General features: G+C 52.1%; 2 protein-coding genes across 3 annotated transcripts in view; one reads left to right on the top strand and one right to left on the bottom strand.

Annotated features, from left to right (window-relative positions):
- Positions 1-22,230, top strand: part of LOC149353124 (uncharacterized) — a 117,591-nt gene that overhangs the window by 68,462 nt on the left and 26,899 nt on the right. The window lies entirely within an intron of this gene.
- LOC149353125 (uncharacterized) overlaps positions 1-22,230 on the bottom strand; it is a 34,595-nt gene that overhangs the window by 3,020 nt on the left and 9,345 nt on the right. The window contains exons 3-8 of the mRNA XM_089582319.1: positions 16,711-16,877; positions 14,775-15,620; positions 14,368-14,538; positions 13,529-13,629; positions 12,644-12,897; positions 8,507-8,673 (exon numbers count right to left, since the gene is read on the bottom strand). Coding sequence (XP_089438445.1) covers positions 8,507-8,673; positions 12,644-12,897; positions 13,529-13,629; positions 14,368-14,538; positions 14,775-15,620; positions 16,711-16,877 — 1,706 coding nt within the window. The remainder of the gene's footprint in view (positions 1-8,506; positions 8,674-12,643; positions 12,898-13,528; positions 13,630-14,367; positions 14,539-14,774; positions 15,621-16,710; positions 16,878-22,230) is intronic.

Genomic DNA, 22,230 nt, shown 5'->3' with positions numbered 1-22,230 from the left:
ACCGGTGGAGCTTGTGAGACACAGGTTGCTGTTCTTGAGCAGTGAGAGAACCAGTAGCTCTCGCAAGCCTCAGTTCTGCGGATATAGTTATTCGAGAGGCTATCTATTTTGTACGTAGGCCTGCTGTTGTCTGAGCCATTTTCTTCTCAGTCATTTTCTTTTTGCTGAGCCCCTCTTCCGGCATCTCCATCCTCTCCCCTAAATATAGAAAGGGGGAGAGGGATTTGAGCAGGGTGAGAGGGGATGGTTGGCAAGTGGCAGGCGGAGAGAGTGAAATCCCCCTAAACACCACCCGGCACGGTTGACAGGTGAAGGGTTCCGACGCCGTCACCTGACAGTTTTCGCCTTCATGGCCTTCCCAACGCTATCGCATTAAAAATAGTAAGGTCCTTTTCGGACTCGATAGTCACGCAGCGCACCACATGCTGCCTTCCTTCACTGCACTGACCACGCTCTCCTTTCACCGGCCGCGACGAGCAACACCAGACCCTTGACATGGGCATAATTCACGTGCTCAAGGTGTCCTATCGGCTGCGCGTCACCAGCGCGTACTGATAGGGATTGTCCGACCATGTGCCGCGACGTATCAGTTAGAAATTCTCTGCTCCCCACCGTGGAATGATAAGGTCCTGTGGATGGAACTGATAGCGGAGTACATCAAGAATTGCTTCCGTAAGGCTGCATTTAAGTACTCAGGAACGATGAAGGACGCTGTCGAACGCTATGTCATCGGACGCATGTGAATTTGCGGCAACGCGTCGCCGATGCGCAGCTGGGCCGACCTGATGTCGCCTGGGATGGCATAACAAGAAACAAACACTCGCTAAAGTCATACAAGAAAAACAAACAAACATAAAAGCATTGACGTTTCAGCACCTTACGGGTGCCTTGTTCACAACAGCATGAAAACGATATGGGCTGCTGCTTATGTAGGAAAAATGTTGCGTATCGTGCGGATGTATATCTCGGGTAGAGTGCCTCGTGTCCTGTTAATCACTTGGCTTGTCATTTGTATATGAAGGGATTCCTTGAGCAGGCGAGTAGATAAAGACTTTTATTTTTCGAGTATGCGCGCGGCATCCCAATCAATCGGTTGGCCCGTGTTTTTCTGGTGTTCATCGAGAGCGTTAGAAGTCACTTTTTCGATTCCTGGCGTCACTTTGGTGTTCTTTGAAACGTCTCTTGAAGTCCCCTGTTTCGCCTATATAGGCTGCACCGCATCCTTTGCAAGGGATTTTGTAAACGACCCCAGGGTAGCTTGTCTTTTCAAGCGGGTCCTTTACCCGTACCAGATGGTTTCTGAGCTTGCTGGATGGGACATGGGAAACTTGGATGTCGTAGTCAGCCAATATCCGGCATAACGTCTCTTGTTTCTTGTTATGCTTTCTTGTTATGCGTGTTTGTTTCTTGTTATGCTGAATTTCTCTCGCCAGACGGGTTTCCGCCGAACCCTCAACTATGTCGTCTGGGATGACTTCAACTTCGCGATCGGTAGTCCGATGATGACGTCGACGAGAGCTCTCGCACTGCCAGGAATCTGATGAGGACGATGACGAGGAGGCTGACCTATGACCTGCTACCGTGTGTAAACGACCCCAGGGTAGCTTGTCTTTTCAAGCGGGTCCTTTACCCGTACCAGATGGTTTCTGAGCTTGCTGGATGGGACATGGGAAACTTGGATGTCGTAGTCAGCCAATATCCGGCATAACGTCTCTTGTTTCTTGTTATGCTTTCTTGTTATGCGTGTTTGTTTCTTGTTATGCTGAATTTCTCTCGCCAGACGGGTTTCCGCCGAACCCTCAACTATGTCGTCTGGGATGACTTCAACTTCGCGATCGGTAGTCCGATGATGACGTCGACGAGAGCTCTCGCACTGCCAGGAATCTGATGAGGACGATGACGAGGAGGCTGACCTATGACCTGCTACCGTGAGCGCGATTGGTTATACCGCGTCGTTAAACCAGCTTGAAAAAGCATCGGCGAGCAGCATGTGACTGCGCTGGAGAGCTTGGAAAGCGCCGTAATAGGATCTAGTTTGAATGCACAGACGTACATAAAGGACTTGCACTGTCCGACCTTAGGTATTTGGCTGTAACGTCGGAAGTCCAGTTATTACGAACCTCGGATACTATGAACGCAATCCGCACGACTCTCAGGTTCGTTGCAAGTGGGCTCTAGTGTATCAGCACATGAGTGATCTCTCCGCGCAACCGCCCATAATAAGCGAGGATAAGTGCAGTTGATCAGGTCATACAGAAAGCACCCTCCCATCTAGGAGGCGCTTCCCAGAGCGCCAGTTATTGCCTACCACGAACCGCTTTCAACGGCCGCTGAATAATAGTGGGCCCGGGCGAATACAGCAACCGGCAATCGTACAGTTCTGGGTGTGGCTGAGAGCGTACCCGACCATACGCGACGCCTGTGGTCTGAGAGACGAACTAAGCGCGAGGCCCCCTTGTTTGTAGGGGAGGGGTCAATTTGTGGCCGTTCTCAACACCACGGAGTCCGGCGATTACGCACCCCTCGTGTTGCTAAACCGGATTGCGCCGCACGGCAGTAAAACTTTGACCCCTGCTCGTTGTTCGGCGCGGCGTTCTCAACCCGCGCATCCATCTCAACGGCTACCGGAGTCGGCGAGTAAGCTTGCCACATCGGTAGTTATTATGCTTCGTCAAGTGTGTGCGACTGCGGGGGCCAGACGGCGTCTCTCGTGACCGCTCGCGCTCCGCAGGTGGGGTGATGCGCTCAGCGGGCGCTGCCTCCGGATGCCTGGAATGGATGCGCACACACGCTATAGCGGTTTCTGGCCGAATCGGCTGTCTACGCGTGCTCGCCAGGCGGGTTCCAGAGGAGCGCCGCGAGCCTAATCGATGACCGCTTGCGGCCGGCCCTGCCAGTGCCACTGGGTCAGTGAAAGTGATGCCGTCGCCCTGCACAGCCATCAGTGTTTGCCGACGCGCGCGTGCTGCACTTCAGCATACTGCGCACCATAGATCAGACGCCGGTTTTCTTACGGATGTTGGTGCGGCCGGGTTAATGCCGGTGGTTACGTGGAAACCCGTCTGACTCTGTTTAACTAGTTCAAGGAAGCCATGCGAGGCGGTGGCCACGAACCTTTTTTTGGACGTGGGCGCGTTCCGCACCCACCTCGGGTGGGCACCATCGCTCTTGCCCTGACATGCCATGAAACGATTAAGGCGGTGGAGACTTTCGGATGGGGCGCGCGAGCGAGAGGTGCTCTCGCGTGCACGACTCACGCCAAGTTTCCCGCTCATTAATGGAGATACTGCTGCGAGCCTAACCGCTGAAGGAGAATGATCAGTGCGCTTTCTTATCGTGATGCGCAAAGAGGCATGTTTCAATCGTAATTGACTGACTTGAATTACGGCGAACGTTGCGCGTTTCTTTTTTTACTATTGCTCGTCTGCCTATCAATTGTAGGGCAGTGACCATCAATTCCGTAATTCGACAAAGTGCCATGTTAATTCCAGCTACGAGCTTTTAAGGGTAAATTCATGTCATAGAGTCGAATGCAGCCAATTTGTTATTTCGTTTCATTTCACTTAAGTCGTGAATTTTTCCTAAACGGTAGATTCTTGAAATTTCCATCGTCTTATTTTACTCCTCAATACAACCAATCAGGCACCAAAATGATAGCAAATAAATATACATGCAAGCATAATTAGACTAAAAACAGCTGACCCTACCATCGCCTGTCTAAAATGTGCGAGTGGCGCTGTAGTTCGATTCCAGTGGTGCGTGGGGTAGCTGAGATGAAAGCAGCGTGCTTGTTTCTACATCTCGAGAATGGATTTGTAATGAATCATAATCAGTTTTACAACGGCAGTTTACACACGTACCTGAAAGCGAGTATTACAATATATGCAACGTGTTCAACTCCGTTCGCAAGCTAACAGGTCAGTTATTGTTGCACTTTGTTTACATAAGACCAAATATGATGCGAAAATGGCTTGCAGTCAACGATCACTGCGATCTTCAAAACAATCCACGTACGCTGAAAATGCTAAACGAGAAATCAAAATACCACCAAAAAAGTTGCCTTTGAAAAGGCTACAGAAAAACTCATTGGCTTTGAGTCGGAAGATATGATCATTTTCCTCCAGCACCCTTTTCCCGGCACGAAAGGAGAGAAAGAAAAAAAACGCACTATAGCTGCACGGACAAACCCGTTCAACCTTCCGCTCCGCCAAGGAACCGCACAGACAAGGTACCCACGTGGGGACGACTGGCTGAACCCTGCTGGCTCGGTCAGCCCATCAGCGCACTGCTATTTCCTTTGTTCTCTTTGCCCCTGTTTCCAGGCGAGTGTTCCTGGAAAGCATCGCCTTTCTCAGGAACGAGCTGGCCCCAGCAGAAGTCCGCCCTCCGCTTCCCCTCCCCCTCACGTTTTCTTTTCCGTTTGCTTATCCTCCCTGGCGAAAAGAGAGGGCAGCGTTTGACGAACCTCATTTCCCATGCCAGTGCTGGTCACGAGAGAGAATGACCGGACAAAGACGTGCCGGGCGGCCGGCGAACTCCTCGGCCCGGCGCTGGCACTTGGCCGCCTCTGACCGGCCACTGGAGGCGGCCGCCCGTGATTGCCAGCTAGCCCTGCGGCGCAGCGAGCGCTCCCGCCAGCGTCGTAATCGTCGCCGCCGCAACGAGCAGTGTCGTTGCCTCACCTCGGATAATCGGCGGGCGGTTCCAGACCAGCGCCTGGTCACTGCCTTCGGACGAGCCGTCGCGGAACGGACCGCGCGCCGCACGCACAGACACGTGCGCGCACGAACACGCATTCGTCAGGCCGCCGTTGGCCACGACGGCTACCGCTGCTTCACGCGAGCGGCCGCCAGCGACAGGTCGCCAGATTTCAAACTTGCGTGCAAGCAGGGCGAATTTTTTTTTTTTTTTTTACGCCCGCGTAGCCGGACTTGTAATAGTCGCCACGGAGGAAGCGTTTGGTGAGAAAGGGAGAGGTGGGGATGTCTTTCTTTTCAATCTGGTTTTCCAACGACGGCTGTTTATGGGAATTCACTGCACAACGAACAGGATGAAACAGAAGTGGTAGCACGCAGAGGCACTGCGAGGCGTTGTGCTGTTATAGTTTATACTTTTTTATCATGTTCACATTATGTAGTTTCTCAGAATGGATATGAGTTCTGTGTGCGTCTTCAGCAATGCTGATGTAATCGAACCAATGTATACCTAACGTATTGTTATTATTGCGAGCACTCATTAGCTCACGTATTAATTTTGTGCCGCGGTATGTGTAGAACTGTATACATATACTCTGGCCTGTTATCATTGCACTGGGGTTGATGAACCTCAGGCTTTTTCACTGGAGCTTTTACCTAACCATCCACCCTTTTTTTTTTTTGGCTAAACCAGCTGTAAATGTGGCTTTCTCTGGGGCTAACCGGCGTTGGCTATATTACTGTCATCATCTCCCGAGAGAGAGTGTAATGTCAGTCCGGGAGTTTTTCGCGTCCCTGTGTGGAGTAGTGGCAGCAGCGACGCGCGCATGCGCCAGAGCTTTTTGTTTACAGCTATGCGCGTCGCCGGAGTGAAGGGCCAGAAAATACATTCCTACTTCGCAGCTCACCTTGCGGTTCCGCGAGCAGCATAATTTCATTTCTAGTGGCTGACGCTTCGCCCTTCTTTGTGCGGCCGAAAATTTCCCCGCCGCAGAAAAAAAAAAAAGTGGAAAAAAAAACCGAAGCGGTTCGCTTTGTTTGTGTTGACGCGCACTAGCCGCTGCAGCAGCGACCGCATCCTCGGTTCGCGTGATCGCGCGCCTGTGAACGCTTGACGCCTGAGCGCATTATTGTGCTTCTCAGCAGCCAGCAAGGTGTTTTTCGTTACGCCTCGCGGGACACGCGTGAAAAGGCGCGGCAGACGCCTACAGATGAGCGCGCGTGTCGCCCCTGCGATGCTCCGCGCAATGTCGTTGTCTAAGTGCGCGCATGCTAATTGCTGCACGATATGAATCAGGTGCCGACGGTGCATGCTGGGTCCTGCAAGAACTTCCGCGAGGGTGTGTGCTGTGGTGGCCAGACAGCGGCTGTGGTGACGGGATTCGAACCGTATACTCGATGCCACGGTTGACAGGCAGGTGGTTGGTACAGGCTGCTCAAGACTTACATGGTCAACTTATACAATGTGCTTGGCCGATGAGCGATAATCACCCAGGAGCCGGCTACTAACAGCACTCGCAAAAAAAAAAAAAGAGACATTAGCGACAGAGCAGAATGCTTTGAACACAGACTTTCTTAAGAAATGATCGCTGCGGCAGAAATACTAACACGTAATCAGTGCATGCTATAGGAAAGCCTGAGCGGCGTAGTCAGTATTTTTAGTCTCAGAGCATTCGGAGAGGAAGCTCGGCAAATTTAGATAACTATATCCCTTTACCGGTGCAGCGGATGCGACCTCAGAGGAAACGGAGGAATAGTGAGAATCCATTAGGTCTGTCACTTTTTCTTTGTTGTTCTATTTTTCCCCTTATTTCCAAGCGACGGGCTCAGCACATCGAGACGACTTTGTTTCCTTTTCTTTACAGGGCAACCCCGACACTGAAATTGATTCGCACGAGGCGGCACTGCGAGCATCGCGCTTTCGCTCGGTAGATGTACAGGGTAATAATACGGTTTTCTCCGCGCGTTATTTTCTCGACGTCATTAATTGATGACTGTCTGAGCCCATGTCATCGTTTTCTCCCTCCCCCGCTTTTGCACGTCGTCGCCAGCACAAAGACAGGAAGCCGATAAGGATTTTGCGGGAAACCCTAGCTCGGGTAATCCTGAGGGTTGCCCAACCGCACAAGAACAGGGGCTGCGTCCAGAGGTTCATCCGATTCGCTCCGGTGGCTCACCGCGGGCGGCGTGCACGCGGCACTCAGCGCCGCTGGAAACTCCCCGCACGCGCTGCGGCCGCGGCACGCGCACTGACCGCCGGCGTCCATCTTTCCGCGAGCTGAGCGTCCGGCTGACGGCTGCGGAGCGGACTGCTGACGCATCGCGAATCGTTCGCTCAAAGCAGACACTCTCCGAAGTGGTCGCATCGGCGGTCAGAGGGAAAAACACGAAGAGTGATGATCGGCCACGTCTTTCAAGAAAGACGATAAACCACTCCCTCTTTATAGGCAGTCAACGCTTCGCTGCCGTCTAGCTGACACTGAATGGATGTCAATGACCCATCCGAAGCATCGTGTCTGTCTTTCTGTCTGCGCGCGCCATTTTACGGAAAAAAGTATGTGCGCATATTGGCGCGAACCCCCTTTTGTCCCACTTGAAAGACCAGTCGGATCGTGACAATAATGACAACAGGGACCGTATACGACAGACTCAAAGATGTGACCAAAATCCCAAGAACCGCTTGCGAATGTCTCGCGCTTCCTGGTGAAAAACCGTGACACCCGCCGCTTATTATTCGTGTCATGAGCATGAACTGCGCTGAATGACTAGTATGGTGGACAAGAATGATGCAATACTTTCTTTTGTTGTCTAAACAGGGAAGCTAGTTGCGACCTTCTGAGGGCGCACGCAGTTCAATGTTGTTTGTAAACAGAGAGTTAGGAGCGCAGAGCTCTCGCGCTGCGTACTGTGCACATAAGCTCGGACGCCGACGCCTCCTGTTTTACCCATTCTTGGCTGCGTGCCAAGCGTTCCTGTAATCGCGGACGGCAAATTGCCGCATAAGTCGGTGGCTAGCGCAAAAGAACACCGACAAGACGCGTATGATGCGGTCGTTACGATCTGCACGCGCTGTCAGCAAGCTCGCAACTCTGGCTCCGCGTAATGGAAGCGCGGTTTCGCAATTACAGGGTGCGGCCAGGCTAACGACGGGCCAGCCACTAATAGCGCGCTCTCGAAAATGGTATCGGGACCACTAGGCGGCCCTTCGGGGCCACCAAGAAGGCAGTATACACGCTGAGTTCAACTAAGGTTCCTCTTTATGGCGAATGCACCTTCGTGCAGGTGTATCCCACCCTTCTATGTGGGCCGTCATCCAGGGCACATGGCTTATGACACACGGATCGAGCATGGAGAACTCGCTGCTACTCTATTTACAGTACGAGGTCAAGTTCGAACATTGCGCTGCATCGAATTGAAGCCTCATGGCGTAGCATGATGTAAGACTGAATGATACTGCACGTCATTCACATTCACATACTGCTGCTGGTGGAAACATAATAATAAAAAGTAAAGACCTGATTTCTTTTTTTTTTTTCACTCTTTACGGTGCATTGGCTAGGCTGCATACACGCGTAATGGAAATGTACCCTTGATAGCATTTGAGGGCAATAAATCTCCACAATGGGGGGAGGGGTGCCGCTACTCTTACGCGGCAAGCAACGGCGACCTTTCAGAAATAGAAGAGAAATTCAGGCGCAGTTTCCGCTTCACCAGACGTGTCCAGTGACAGAACGCCTGGGAACCCTGAGTGTACGACGCTATTAGAAAATGCTGCTTTCATCACAGGCCGCGAATGCGCGCGACATGCTCACCTGGCAGGCGTCCTTGCCGCCTTGAGGTAGGCCAGCACAGATGAACTCGGACGTGATGCCTCGACGGAACGGGTTTCCCCGGAGCTTGGAGTAAGACTCATTGCACTGCTTCACCGGCACCACGGGCAAGCCGTTCACTTCCTGGAGGATGTCGCTGCGCGGACCACCTGCGCAACCGGGGCGGGGGGCTCAGGGCCGTGCTCTAGTCACCCGAACAAAATCGATCTTCATACACGGCACAACGCAGAGATGCTTATATATGACAGGATCGCGGCAGCAAGGCCCAGGGGCTTGTAGGCAGTTTTTTTAATGCTCGCCAAAGTGCATCGACCTACCCTTTGCTGTCATCACAACGAAAGCGGCCGATGCCACTGCTTTATTTGGCAGCTTACCACGGGAATTCATTCGTTGATATATTCAAGCAGCTGCGCGAAGAAGGCAAGGAATAAATGTCCGGGCCCCAAAGCGATCGCGTATGAGACAGAACAAGGCCGGCGCAAAGCATCAGCTCATGCGGTGCGCATTTTAGACAGAAGGCTTCTAAAGCTATGCAAGCCCACATCCCTCGTTACATTTATTTGCAAAGGAATTTGTGAAACCAGGTACGCGTGTGAGTCGAGACCTACTTTTTTCTACGATATCTGCGCGACTCCAGTTTGCTTGCTATACCCGCTCATACAGCTCCTTTGCAAGACACACTCGACGGCTATGCTTCCCTCTTTCTTAGAAAAGCGTCCTCCGCGTACCAGAAAAAGCGGACACACGTTCGTTGCCACAACGAAGGGTTCTGTGGGACGTTGGTACAGAAGGATGTCGACGCAGTTGGACGTCAATAAAATGTTTCGATTCTTGAGGACGTCGGAATTTCGCGACACTTCACGGAAGTTGTTGCATGCTCCTGTGAGTCTGTTCCTAACTTGAAGGCATGAGCTAAATACAGTGGTAAGCAGAGAGTGTGTCTCTGCTCTGCTTTTGATCTGATTTGATTTGATTTTGGTTCATTATCCCAGGGTATACACAGCTGTAGCGCAAACCAAACAAAAGTACGAAAACAAAAAGGGACGTCTTTTAACGCACGTCCGATGTCTTCTGTAAATATTTCAGAGGTAGCAGCGTTACATTCTGGGAGCAAATGGATGTGCTACAGACACGCGGCCGGACTCTTACGCGATTCTATGGTAACGCCGCGCGGCGATAGACGTAGGTACGAGCAGCTGCGTTTAGACTTGCATAACAATCGGTGTTCATGCTCAACTAGATTGCGGTCATGACTTAAGCTGTCGAAAATTTAATTAGTTTAGTTTGGTTTACGGGGTTTAACGTCCCAAAGCGACTCAGGCTATGAGGGACGCCGTAGTGGACGTCTCCGAAAAATTTGGACTCCCTAGGGTTCTTTAACGTGCACTGACATCGCACAGTACACGGACCTACTCGCATTTCGCTTCCATCGAAATAAGTTCCCCGCGGCCGGGATCGAACCTGCGTCTTTCGGGTCAGCAGCCGAGGGCCATAACCCCTGAGCCACCGCGGCGGCGAAAATTTAATTAATCCGCTAGGAAGGTGGATATATTTGGAAATGCATTATAATTCACTTCTTTACCAATCGTTCGCTAAAGGGACACTAAGGGGAAATATGAAACTAAAAAAAAACTGATAGATTATTCCTCAGGAACACTATCAACGTTTTTCTTATGCGGACAGGTGGCTGCATGCCTGAGAAAACCGCAAGTGTGAAATTCCCGTAACCCTTCCACATTCAAAGTGCCCGCGAAAAATTGACTACCGTGTCGTCATTTATTACATCTTTGCAATCCGACCAGAGGCGCCACTTCCAAAGACCGGAAATGCGACTGGAAACCGAAAGTGAACAGATCAGCGGTCGCGGCGGCAAGGTGCAAGTGCAGGTCGCCTCAGCCACCCGCTATTTCGATAGGGCCTCTCCACTTCCGCTCCATTGCGTGCGTCTCCGTCTTGTTGAAACGCGCGCGTACGGTAGAAATAGGCTCCTTGGGTGCGAAATAAATTACGCGAAGTTATCGAGGACAGCCGCAGACTGCAGAACAAACTGCTGACCGCGCGCTCACGCACCTACACATCGGCGACGATAACGGGAGCGTGTGGCCTTCGGTGCGCCGTGCGTTGTCGTGAAGTGTAAACCTAAGCTTCGAGGGATCCCCTAAAGCATGCGAGCAGCCGTCGCGCTCTAGCCTATTTCATTCAACGCCACATCAGAGCGAAAAAACTGAACGCGTATTTCTCATGAAGCGGCGCACTGTGCTGTCAATTATCGCCTGTGTTGCTGACTAACTACTCAGTAAAAACAATTGTAGTCAACCCTCGTAATCGACTCTACTTTGGCCGTTGTTATTTTTACGTTCGTGAATTGTTTCTTGTGGGTTGTAAGCAGAAACGAATCAGGGCACGAGAGACTCTTCGAGATAACTGTTAACAATGCAACAGCGGGGGCTAGTTGGTGCTTCAAGGCTGATCAAATCGCGCTAACAGGCACTGCGCCTGTTAGCGCGATTTGATCAGTACTCTTCGAGACTCTTCGCATTGTCGCCTATACGCTCGCCGCGCTGCTTTCCTCGTATTTCGACGGTTACTGTCCATCGAGACAGCGGAATAGCGTTCCCACAGAAAGCTCACGTAAACGTCACTCGTCTCCGCTGCACGAAGCTTCAAGTAGCGTGCGCTGCATGTACCTGGCTTTTAGGCACTCTTATGGCTTATAAAAGCGTCGTTCTCGATGAAACAAAAAAAAATGACGATTTCGCTATCAGGTTATGCTAACCGATCAGTCTAGCCTGACTTGGTATACCCCTTCCCTTTCAGCGAGCATGCAGATGAACCCGTGACGCAGCTTGCTCGAGCTGCGAACGCTGATGCAGTTGGCTAAGAACTTGCAGCTAACTTGGATACGACCAAGCACAACCTTCCGGGGGAGGCTACAAGAATAGCGAACGCAAACCGAGCGCGGCCACCTGTGGAAGGTTCTCTCCTTCCCTGCGGCGCATGACCTCTGCGCGGAGTCGTTTCTTTCGTTAGAAACGTGTTATGGCACAAGCAGCTGCGTGAAAGCAAGATGGATCAAAACAAGCGAAACAAAACGAATGGGGGAAACCCAGGACGAAAATACTTCATGCACGCGCGGCGCTCTTAAACCAGGTGTGCTGCAATTGCTTTAGGGGTTTCAAACGGCCAGAGGTCTATTCGTCGAGCGGTTATATGCAGTTTTAACAAACAGGCTGTGGGCGTTTAAACCCACTCAACGTGGGGCAGCGATTTTCTAACATTTCTTTTTTTTTATACTATATTTTGCCCCACTGTGCTTTAGTCGCTACAGCCTGCAATGTTGGCGATGGCAGCTATGTTGAGAGTGGTAAGCGCCGTGGGCTTCGGTGTCAAAGGCGGCACTGATCATAGGAAGATAGGCCAAGAATGCAAAAGAAAGAGAATCGCTGCAGATAATACGATGCGCACAGCAACATTTCTTCCCGGCCTCATTTAATGTATCGGACATGTTCTGCCCTACTCACAACAGCTCGAGTACACGGCGAAGAACTGGCAGTTTAAACGTACTAAAGGTTATCTTAAAAATCAACGGTTATATTATCATATAACCGTAATCAAGTCAAAATTTTAACTTTTTTTCGGGGTGCTATAGCAGCATCAGACCATTATGATGATTATGATGATGGTGGTGGTAGCCTGGTCCTTTCAAGCGGGTAGTCAAACTCAATGTTCCCTGGCGAAAAAGGAGAAAGCAAAGCTCTAAACCAAAAGGCATAACAGAAGAGAGAAAACATATCTTATGCACAGGCGCCATCTGTGAAGCAATTTTTGGTAGTTCAGAATAAAGTGGCTGCTGTGCTACCTATAGTTGCAGCCGTCACGTTACGCAAGAAGCAGAATGGAGAAGCAGCTTAAAAATAACTATCGTCGTGCCGTGCCATGGTTCACCAGCTGGGTCAAGAAGACAAGAACGCCACTTTGAAACGACTGCAGTCGTTTCAACTTGCCGTTCGCGTTGCCGTTCAACAAAAATGCCTTTCCAACCACAACGTACAGTTGCCGGCATTCCAAACGACGTCGCTTTTCGTTTGCAAGTACACTCGAGCGAGGCCAGCGTCTCACCAAACATGGTGTCGCCCCATCCGAGCACGGTGGCCTCCTTTCCCACCAGGTCGGAGCGGGCCAGCTCGAGGCCGGGTAGGCAGACGGGCTTGATGAGCGCCAGCGGGACGGACTCGGTGAGGCGTAGCAGCGCGATGTCGTTGTAGTACTCGCGGCGCACGTAGTCCTCGTGCTGCACGAACCTCTCCACGTTGTACACGCGGCCTTCGTCCACGCGAATCTGTCCCAGGCGAACGCCGTACTTCTGCGATGGCCTGCACAGTTGCCAACCGAGTGTCGATCAAGTTTCATTCGGCAAAGGTCGCTCCGGCTTGCGTGTGAGTGGTCAGAATTTCCCATCACTTAGCTTTTTTGTCTCTTGTTGCTACTCTTTCAATGCCTTTCCCGAATGCACTCGTGCGTGCCACAGTTACAAGGAAGACTGTTTATATTCCCATGAACGGTGCATTTAATGTCTTTGAATTGTAAATTTATCGGTTGCAACCGCACTAATGGGGGCTTAACGTTTAAAACCCTAAAAAATTCTGAACAGCGATGATAAATGATTCGTTTAAAAGAGTTAATGAGAAGAGAAACACATTCAAGGGGTAACTTTATTTGTAGGACCAGCGCAAGGAAAGTCTTGGAAAAAGAAAAAAATTAGCTGATACGACCAGAGTAAACAATAAGAAAAAGAGTAGGCCGGTCTTTTTTTTTTTTTTTGTCAACAAGTGGCGACTAACTGCGCCCAGGCGTGAAAAACGAACACCACGGAGAACCAAGACAAGGGGAAACGCTGGTGGTATTAATAGCGCGGCTATTAATTATGCGGGCCGTTTTGTATGTGAGGGCTTTCCACGTATCAAAGCGTGCCGCATGTTACATGAGTCGCTGCATGCAACTAACCTGTGCCTTTCGAAGCAGTGAGCGGCCGACAGAACGTATCGATCGTTGATCAAGAATCCACCGCAGAGAAACTTGAGTTCGCTGCCCATGAGTATAGCGGCCTGTAGAAAAAGACAAGAAACGCAAAGGAATACAATTGTTAACTTGCGAACCGTCACTGTTTTTGAGGCGTGTACTGTGCCCCAACCCCTGTCACTAGTGCGGTATGTTTTAATCAAAAAAAAAAAAAAATGCGCGAGAACGTTCGAGAGGATTGTTTCGCTTCCGTTGGTCACCGCGAAGAGAATCACAGAGCAGTTAGTTGTCTGAAAACTCGTATGAGCATAAAGACGAGCAAACAGCGCCCACTGTATACGCAGGTAGACTGGGAGAGGGGAGGGCAGAATGAAAGACAAGCCGGGAGAGGGAGGCAACGAAGAATAAACCCCGTTCGTGTGGAAATAAAGTGAAAAGCCGAAGGGGGTGCTGACTCTACCAAGCGCTAATTTAGGCTAGGGATGTCCGACCGAAAATTACCAAACTAGTCGATGCCACGTGCCTATATTTTTATGCTAAAGTTACGGGTTTCTTGCTTTTGTCCAAACGCGTATCTGTAGTTTCTTTGCTTATACATATGTGGCTGAGTTCTCCCGTGTGTGGCAACCTGAAGCTCAGCATAAATAACCGGTGATTGATTGGAACGCGCCAGTCGGTGTTGGTGGACGTCGGAGGCATGTAGTGCACTGCACGAGTGCTACAAACACGCAAGTAAATAGCAAGTGCTTGACGAGCGGTGCAGACAGGGCGCGGCACAGGGCGCAGCACAGCGTGGAAGGGGGAGGCTTTGGGAAGGCACGTACCATCCAGGGCCAGGTGTTGTAGTCCGCCTGGCCTCCCACCACGAGGCTGACCGCCGGAGCGATGGCCTTGATGAGGTCCGGGTCCGGCACGCGGGCGTCCACTTTGCCCGTCCGCTTGGTGCGCCGCGGACGGTGCGTGGTGCCCAGCGGCTTGGCTGCTGCGCTGTTCACCTGCGGCCGCACAGCACGTTGAGTGAGCGCCAAATCAGGGCATCTCGACGCAGGATGTGCACTTAGTACGCGCCCTTCTTTGACAACACACACACAAAGCAGCAGGTTGAAAATTTTGACCCGAGCGAGGTGCGTCTCACAAAAGTCGAATTTTTCACCCCACTCTGTACGCAAGAGCGTGGGAGCTTATCCTTTCATAGAGCCGCGCAATGCGTGTCGAGTAAGCGATTGCTTGCCTTCTTCTTGGGTGGCCAGTTGCCTTCGTAGCGCCGTTCCTTGTCCTCCTGGAAAGCGCCCTTCCCAAGGACGTCGTTGTCGTAGCCGTCGTAGCCAGAGCCCTTGCCGTCGTAGCGAGAGCCCTTGCCGTCGTAGCCAGAGCCCTTGGCGTCGTAGCCAGAGCCCTTGGTGTCATAGCGAGAGCCCTTGGCGTCGTAGCCAGAGCCCTTGCCGTCGTAGCCAGAGCCCTTGCCATGGTAGCGAGAGCCCTTGGCGTCGTAGCCAGAGCCCTTGGTGTCATAGCGAGAGCCCTTGGCGTCGTAGCCAGAGCCCTTGCCATCGTATCCAGAGCCCTTGCCATCGTAGCGAGAGCCCTTGCCGTCGTAGCGAGAGCCCTTGCCGTCGGACCAATTGCGGATGGCGCGGGCCTGCCTCTTTGCGAATGTGTTATAGCTGTACCAGTCGTTGGAGCCGGCGTTCCGACCGCCTTCGGCATAGCCCCGCTGGTTCTGCGGCGGCGGCTCCCAGTACTGGTGATGGGCGCCGCCTCCGGCGATGTGGTTGCGGTCACCGGAAGAACCTCGAAACTCCGTGTACTCGTACTGGTGGTTGTGGCTGCTCACCACCTGGTTGCTCTGGTAGACGCTGTAGTGCACGTGGCCTCCTCCTGACGGGGCTCCGGCAGCCGCCGCAGGGGCCTGCCGCTGCGGGGGCGAGGCCCGCGCCGAGTACGGCGGCGTCGTGGTCAAGTACGCGGATGTGCTTCTCTGGTTCACGTTGTAGCCAAAGTTGGCGCTGGGCCGCAGCGTGGGTTGCGTGTGGCCCCTGATCGGCGGCGCCACCGACCCCCGCCGGCTCGAGTCCAGCTGCGAACGTAGAACCCATTTAGTCGGCTCCTTCTTCGTAGCAATGCTCAGTCAGGCCTGACCAAATATTTCCGGGGATTTATAGTTTCCGCTCCAAGCTGCGATACAGCTCTGCGACAGCATCGCCTGCTGCTTCTGGCGGCCACGGTAAATCGGCGACGGTAAGCAGCTGACAACTTCCCTCAGTACGAAACCGTTTTTGAAGATGCTGGCTTGGGTCCCTGTTTATCGGATTAACTATCCGCACCTTTGCTTTTCCCGCCATCCCAGATCCCAACCCGCTCCTCTCGAGGCAGGCGGAACTGCCCTGGACACCTGCAGGCCTACTGCCCTCAGGAGATGGTGTGCCGCGTAGATCAGACATCACAGTTACGACTGCTTTGCTGGATATGTGATCCGTGCTGCCTGAAAGCTACTGCACATCCAAGGGTGGCAGCTTGTACACACTACTCTAATGACCCTTCGCATAACTGTCCCTCTTCAGCGGACATTTTAGAGAATGGAATAGTCGCTAACTGCCAGTAAGCGACAAGTGAACGCGCACGGCACGAGCAGTGTCACTGCTTTATTCTCTCCTTTGGCGTTAACGACCGCTGTTTTTTTTTTTTTTTCGAGGAATTAGTTGGTAACCTGGGAGTTCGAAATTAACAGTCAGGTCAAACTGTTCTACGGTTACAAGTGGGAGTGCTACACCACCACTTCCTGACCCACGATTGACCGCTGCAGTGTCTCGGCTATCGAAGCTGCAGAGCACACGGACGCCAGCTAATCAGAAGCCGAATTTGAAAACAACAACTTTGCGAATTCACCTAGATAGCTGGCAGGCGCTTTGCGGAAGAAACGACACAAAAAGCGCTCGCATTGCATTTGACAGCGTTTCATTATTTCACTGCAAAATTTCAGTCGTTGCCTACAGCCCATAACCATAACCAGCCCATAACTCAGAATGCTTGTCTATCCGAAGCGGTCACCCTAGACTATAGCCACTCCGCAAAAAAAAAAAAAAGGGGGGGGGGAGCGCATTAACAAAGCTTCCTGTCCAAAAAAGCAGACCATCGGTCCGTGTTTCTCCAGGCACAAAAACTCTCACCTTTGAATTCGATGGCGTCCCGTAAACGTAGCTCTTCTTTACTGTCGAGGGAAATCGCGTTGAACTCGAAGATCGCGCGGTATTGGTTGACGTCTTCAGCGTGGACGTCTTCGGAGCCTTCGTCGTCGCTGAAGCGTTGACTTGAGGCACGACCAGAATTCCGCACTCTGCGTGACATGAACAAGGTAAAAATGTCTTAACCGATGATTGTTCGAAATTTGTTCAAATTAAAAAATAAAAAGAAGAAAATGCCTACCGGTATTACCAAAATGCCATTGGAGCGCTACGTTAACGCTAGCATTTATAACAGATGAAAGCAAGGTCTGCAACTCGAGAAACCTATAAAAATGAAGGATGAACAATGACAACGCGAGGCTGAAGTGAAATTAATCGTTGTGGAAACTGAACACGACCTCGCACCTCGACTACGTAACTTGACCACTGTCGACGGAGAGGTTTGTGTGGTTCAGCTTTCGTGCACAAAGTTTATGGTCACAGCATGTAAACTAACTGGTTGATGGTGGTGCCTCAAGTCAGCGTCACCCTGTGGCGCATATTGTGCGAATTTGTGCACGCTGCAATGATCGCATTTGATTGCGAGCTCCCATTACTAAACGAGAAATAGTAGTCGAATATATAGACAACATGTAGACATCAGACGCTCAGAGAAGTTGCTGGGCGCAAAAACCAGCCGAAGCCAGAGCTGCTTGCCCTCCCCCATAGAGATTGGTGAGGCTTGCCCTACCCCTTCCCCACGAGGCAAGTCGCAAAGTCGCGAGGCGGTTTCGCGCACGAAAAGCTTTGTGAACCTTGCCTCGCGTCCTAGAACCGGCTTTAATGATTTTTTGCCTCACCGCCGCAAAATGTGGCCAAGCCTTTCGTTGTAGCAGCTGTGGGCAGAGAAAGTTGTGCGCGCCGTATCGTGACTTATCGGTCTGCGTTTCATCGATCTTGATCAAGCAAATCGGGATATCCCTCGTCGAACACACAAAGAAACAACAACAAAAAAAGAACGTGAGCTCGAGGTATCCAGCGCATGCCACGGTTTTTTCCGTTCCTTCCCGAGCGTGTTTTGTCGCTCTAGCCGAGCAAATCGGAGAGACCCGCGGTGGCCGCGACCTTGGGGCCCACGCATACGCCATAGCTGGCCGCGCGTCTCTGGTCGTTTTCGCCGTCCTCGCCGCAGGTTGCACCCCCCGCGCGAGTTTCCTCCGCGGGTTCCCTACAGGAAGCGACAGTCCGCGTGCGATTCGCCAGCCTCCCTCGCTGGCCGGCGCTTCCGATCGGGCCGCCAGCGGCGCGCGCTCGAGCGTAATGATTGCGCGCGCTGCGCTGACGAGGCTGGCGCCGAAATTTTCAGCGGCCGAGGAAACGGATGCCGTAATCGCCGAGTCCGCCATCGTCGATAAACTGGCCGGCACTCAGCTCAGCGAGTCGAATAAAGTGAACCGAGTTGCGCGCGACAACATGCAGGGATTGAACAAGGCCTTGGCTCGGCATGCTACAGGGACTATAGGTGCTTTGGTAGGGACGTGACGACAGCACAGGCACACTTCCGGGAGAAAGCGTAGGAGCTATCGAAATATGGGGTTCACTTCTGTTGCGGGGGGTTCCTTCTGCAGCAGCCCCTGCAACGCTGCTTCCTTGCAGATTGTCAGTGTTTCATAGCTGACAGCGAGATAACTAAGAAATGGACAGGCGGGGACATTAACCAAATGAGGGAACAGAGAGAAAAGAAAACTAGAGGGATGTCACAGTGCTCACACGCGCACGCGCAAGAACCTAAACTGGAAAGGCGGGTGAATGCTCAAGACCAACTACGTTTAGCGGCTCAGAAGGAGTCTGTGGCTGGAAAATGGCGAGTTTGCACATCAACGCTAGGGAGGAGCATATCTCTTTGTGTGCAAGAAGAGATAATTTCCTTCTCGTTTTTCACATATCTGTGCAAAGCTGAAGCCCATCTCCATGGCGAATCACTGGCCGCCGCGGTGGCTCAGTGGTTATGGCACTCTACTGCTGACCCGAAAGAGGCGGGTTCGATCCCGGCCGCGGCGGTCCAATTTCTTTGGAGGCGAAATTCTAGAGGCCCGTGTACTGTGCGATGTCAGTGCAAGTTAAGGAACCCCAGGTAGTCGGAATTTCCGGAGCCCTTCACTACGGCGTCCCTCAAAGCCTGAGTCGCTTTGGGACGTTAAACCCCCTTCGAACCATGAACCAAGCTGAAAGAAACACTCAGGACAAATCCATCCGATTTTCTAAGAATTGATTCTGTGGCTCTTTCTTGATATGCTGACGTTCGTTTGGGGGCAGAAGGCAGATTTATTGCCAAATGGATTTTGAAATGGTGCATTTTTTTTTCTCTGCCATTTGACAGAAACTCGTGACGTCAAGACAGAAAAAAAAAAAACAAGACTCCGTGATCGCCATTTCGAAGTGAATGGTGGTGTAGTTATAGCCTCCGAGGTCTGCGTGGAAAAAAAAAAAAAAACTACCTTCACTTCACCCCAGTGCCTTTGTGAAGACAGTGTGCGGCGGTGATACCTGAATTTCGCTTTCGAACCTTTTCTAGCGTCTAGAAGCTCCGTTTTTAGCGAAAGTAGCTGCTTTATCATTAGAACACGAAGCCTCAGTTTATCCCCCTCAGTGGCCCTTTCAGTGGAAGCCCACCTTTCAGGAGTACTGGCCATCGCCATCGGTTCAGGTCATTCTGTACGCGTGCTGCTCTCACCAGACTTCGTCCGACAGGCGTCTCTGGTGCCCTTTGCTGTAATCGACACGCGTACCTGCCAAGCGGCGGCCTTTCGAGACGGCCTTGAACAAGAAAAGAAAATACCGCGCTGACTCGAGCTTCGGCGATTCCCCACCGATGACGAAACCATCGGGAACGTGCTCGGAAAAAAAGAAAAGCGCTTCCGCAGTGAGCAGGCCTTTTTTCGTCAGCGAGCTCTCAGCGGTCTTTCTGTGAGCCTCCGGCCAGACCAAGCCGAGAGACGAAACCAGTTCAATGTGCGCTCACGGCGCTGTAGCTGTGAGAAGGAACCCGAGCGATTCCGGCTGATTTGCGCAAGCCGAGTGTCGCGAATCCGCTTGGGGACAGGACCTTTCTATAATTTCCCCGTAGCTCTCACTACTGTATCCGCTTAATACGAAGATACCTCTCGGCATCGAAGTTAAAGGGCGGAACTGTGACAGCTCTCCTGTAAAGTTCAGGCAAGGATCTACGCAAGGCTACAAAAGAGCATATCCAAGCGTGCTCAATTGCTCCGCTCTAAAAGGTCCCCTGTATGATCCTGCAGACGAGAGAACTGAGAGTGTGTAACTCCGGAAACTGCTGGTAAATAATAACGGTCGCAAGTGTTTGGCAAGAAAAAAAAAAAAGAAACACGTCAGCCTGAAACCTTGGTACCTTTCCTGGCATCAGATGCGCCCTTACAGTTCTAATAATAATGCACGCAGTGTCCTGCGGTCCATCTAATATGCGAAACAAAGCTGGCAATTGATCTTGATTCTGAGAATCGGACTGCTGAGTCGTGGGGGGGGGGGGGGGGTCTGCTCGATTCGAGGGGCTCCGACAGGCATCAGCTTGCAATGCGCAAAAATACCGACATCCAGATGCATAGCCACCACCGAAGTCTGAAAATTAGCCCAACTCTAACAACCGTACTGACGCCAATCTTTGCTTTCACGCTCCGGCGTTCGCTGCTAAGTCCAAAGGTCGCCAGATTCAATCCTGGCCGCGGCGGCAGTGATGGCAGCGTCTCGATGGAGGTGGAACGCGCAAAAGCACCCGTGTGCTGTGCGATGTCGTTTAGGAGCCCTAGGTGGTCAAACATAATCCGGGGCCTTCCACTGCGGCGTCTCTCATTACCCATGTGCAGCTTCGGGACGTTAAACCCCACAAACCCAGCCTAACTTCCATACATCCTATACGCCTGCTGAGCCAACGCGCAGTGCTCATTATTAGTAATGCATACCAGCCGCCAGTTCTCGACCATGCAGCTGAGAATAGTTGGCCAGCGGACGGCTCTCGGGCGCTTCGCGAAAGCGGGGGCTGCAGCAGCCTTTCCTGGCTGCCGGGAGCCCTTCCGGTGGCCGCCGCTGCTGTTGCTGACCGCCCTGGTGCGCCTTCCCGGGAAACAAGCGGGCCGTTCCCCCGGGCCAGCTTATTGCATAGGAAATCACGTGCGCCGAGATGCGCATTTCCGGCGCAGGATGTGCGACACTTCGGAATTCACGGACGGCATGCGAGCGCCTTCCACGACAGCTTCGCCTCGGCATCCTTTGTTTGCGAACACTGCGCTTCTCGAAATAGCTCCTTCTGCTGCGGAACAAACAATACGACGAACGCTTGCGAAACGGAGGCTACTGCAGCGCTATCGCGTCGCCAATAATCGGCCCCACCGCCACTGCTGCAGGCACTCCTTTCGTCTTAACTGTGGACGCTGAAGAGTTGCACAGTGGCTGTTTCACATACTGAATGCCGCCTGTGCATAGCGCGGCTCATATGCAATCATTCGAAAGGACTTTTACAGTTCAGGCCGCATAAAAACGCTGCCAGCCGATCAGTGGCCAGCCTTCTCTGCTCTGCTCGCAAGCGACACACGTGTACCTTACATAATTAGAGCACGCTGCGCTGACAAGTGTCCTTGCCAGCATTCCGATAGGCCCTCCGTGGGCGTTGCAATATTGCTCGTTGGTCTGCAGTCGGCACGTGGCGCTAGCACGGTGGAAGCGGTGGCGCGAGCTCCCTGAACCGGTTCGCAGCAGTCCAGAGAGGAGGTGCTAACACAACTGTGTGTACGCGATGGAATGGTCTAGGCAGTGGTGTTTAGCTGTCTATAAGGAAGTAGTGCCAATCTAGAGCGTGTTCACAGCTGACAAGGTGGGATATTTTGTCCGGCCCAGCATTGTGGTGCGGATCGCCATGATACCCAGACTATCTGAAAGCGAACGGACACGGCTGCCTTTCTTGAAGCACTGGGCTTGTACGCCACTGCCGCAGTTGTGTGACCCGGCCTGCGTTGTGTTCGTCCCTCTTTTTTTTTTTTTTTTGCGCGCGCTCCTGTTTCAGTGATATGCATGAAAAAGACCAAAGCTTTATCAGATAGCAGAGACTGTATGAGAGAGCCGATGTCCAGGGTCTCTGTTCTGTGGCTGTTAGCGATGGTGCGGTTGCATGCAGGGCTTGTTTGATATGTGTGAATAAATCTATACGGCCATCTAACGATGTGACCACAGTCGGCCACAGAGGCCCGAAAGCAGGGAGAAATTTTCTTGCCCTAATTTTGGCAATTAACTTTTTGATTGCACTGATATATACGAAAGATCGGCCGTCACAGACGTGGCATTCAGTGGCAACAATGGTAAAAGAAACACGCAAAATGCAATGCACTCAAGGATATCGGTTAACCCGCACATTCACAGTCCTTAATCAGACAGGGAGTCCGTAACCTCGTACTTAACGTATTGTTATGGCGTTCGGCATCCACGGATCGACCTTAAGGACTAAACACCAATGTC

This window comes from Amblyomma mixtum, chromosome 3 (genome assembly GCF_055824585.1).
Source record: "Amblyomma mixtum isolate Tamu chromosome 3, ASM5582458v1, whole genome shotgun sequence".
Taxonomy (NCBI): Eukaryota; Metazoa; Arthropoda; class Arachnida; order Ixodida; family Ixodidae; genus Amblyomma; species Amblyomma mixtum.
Note: the sequence above shows the minus strand (reverse complement) of the source record. Positions and strands in the feature narration are given on the sequence as shown.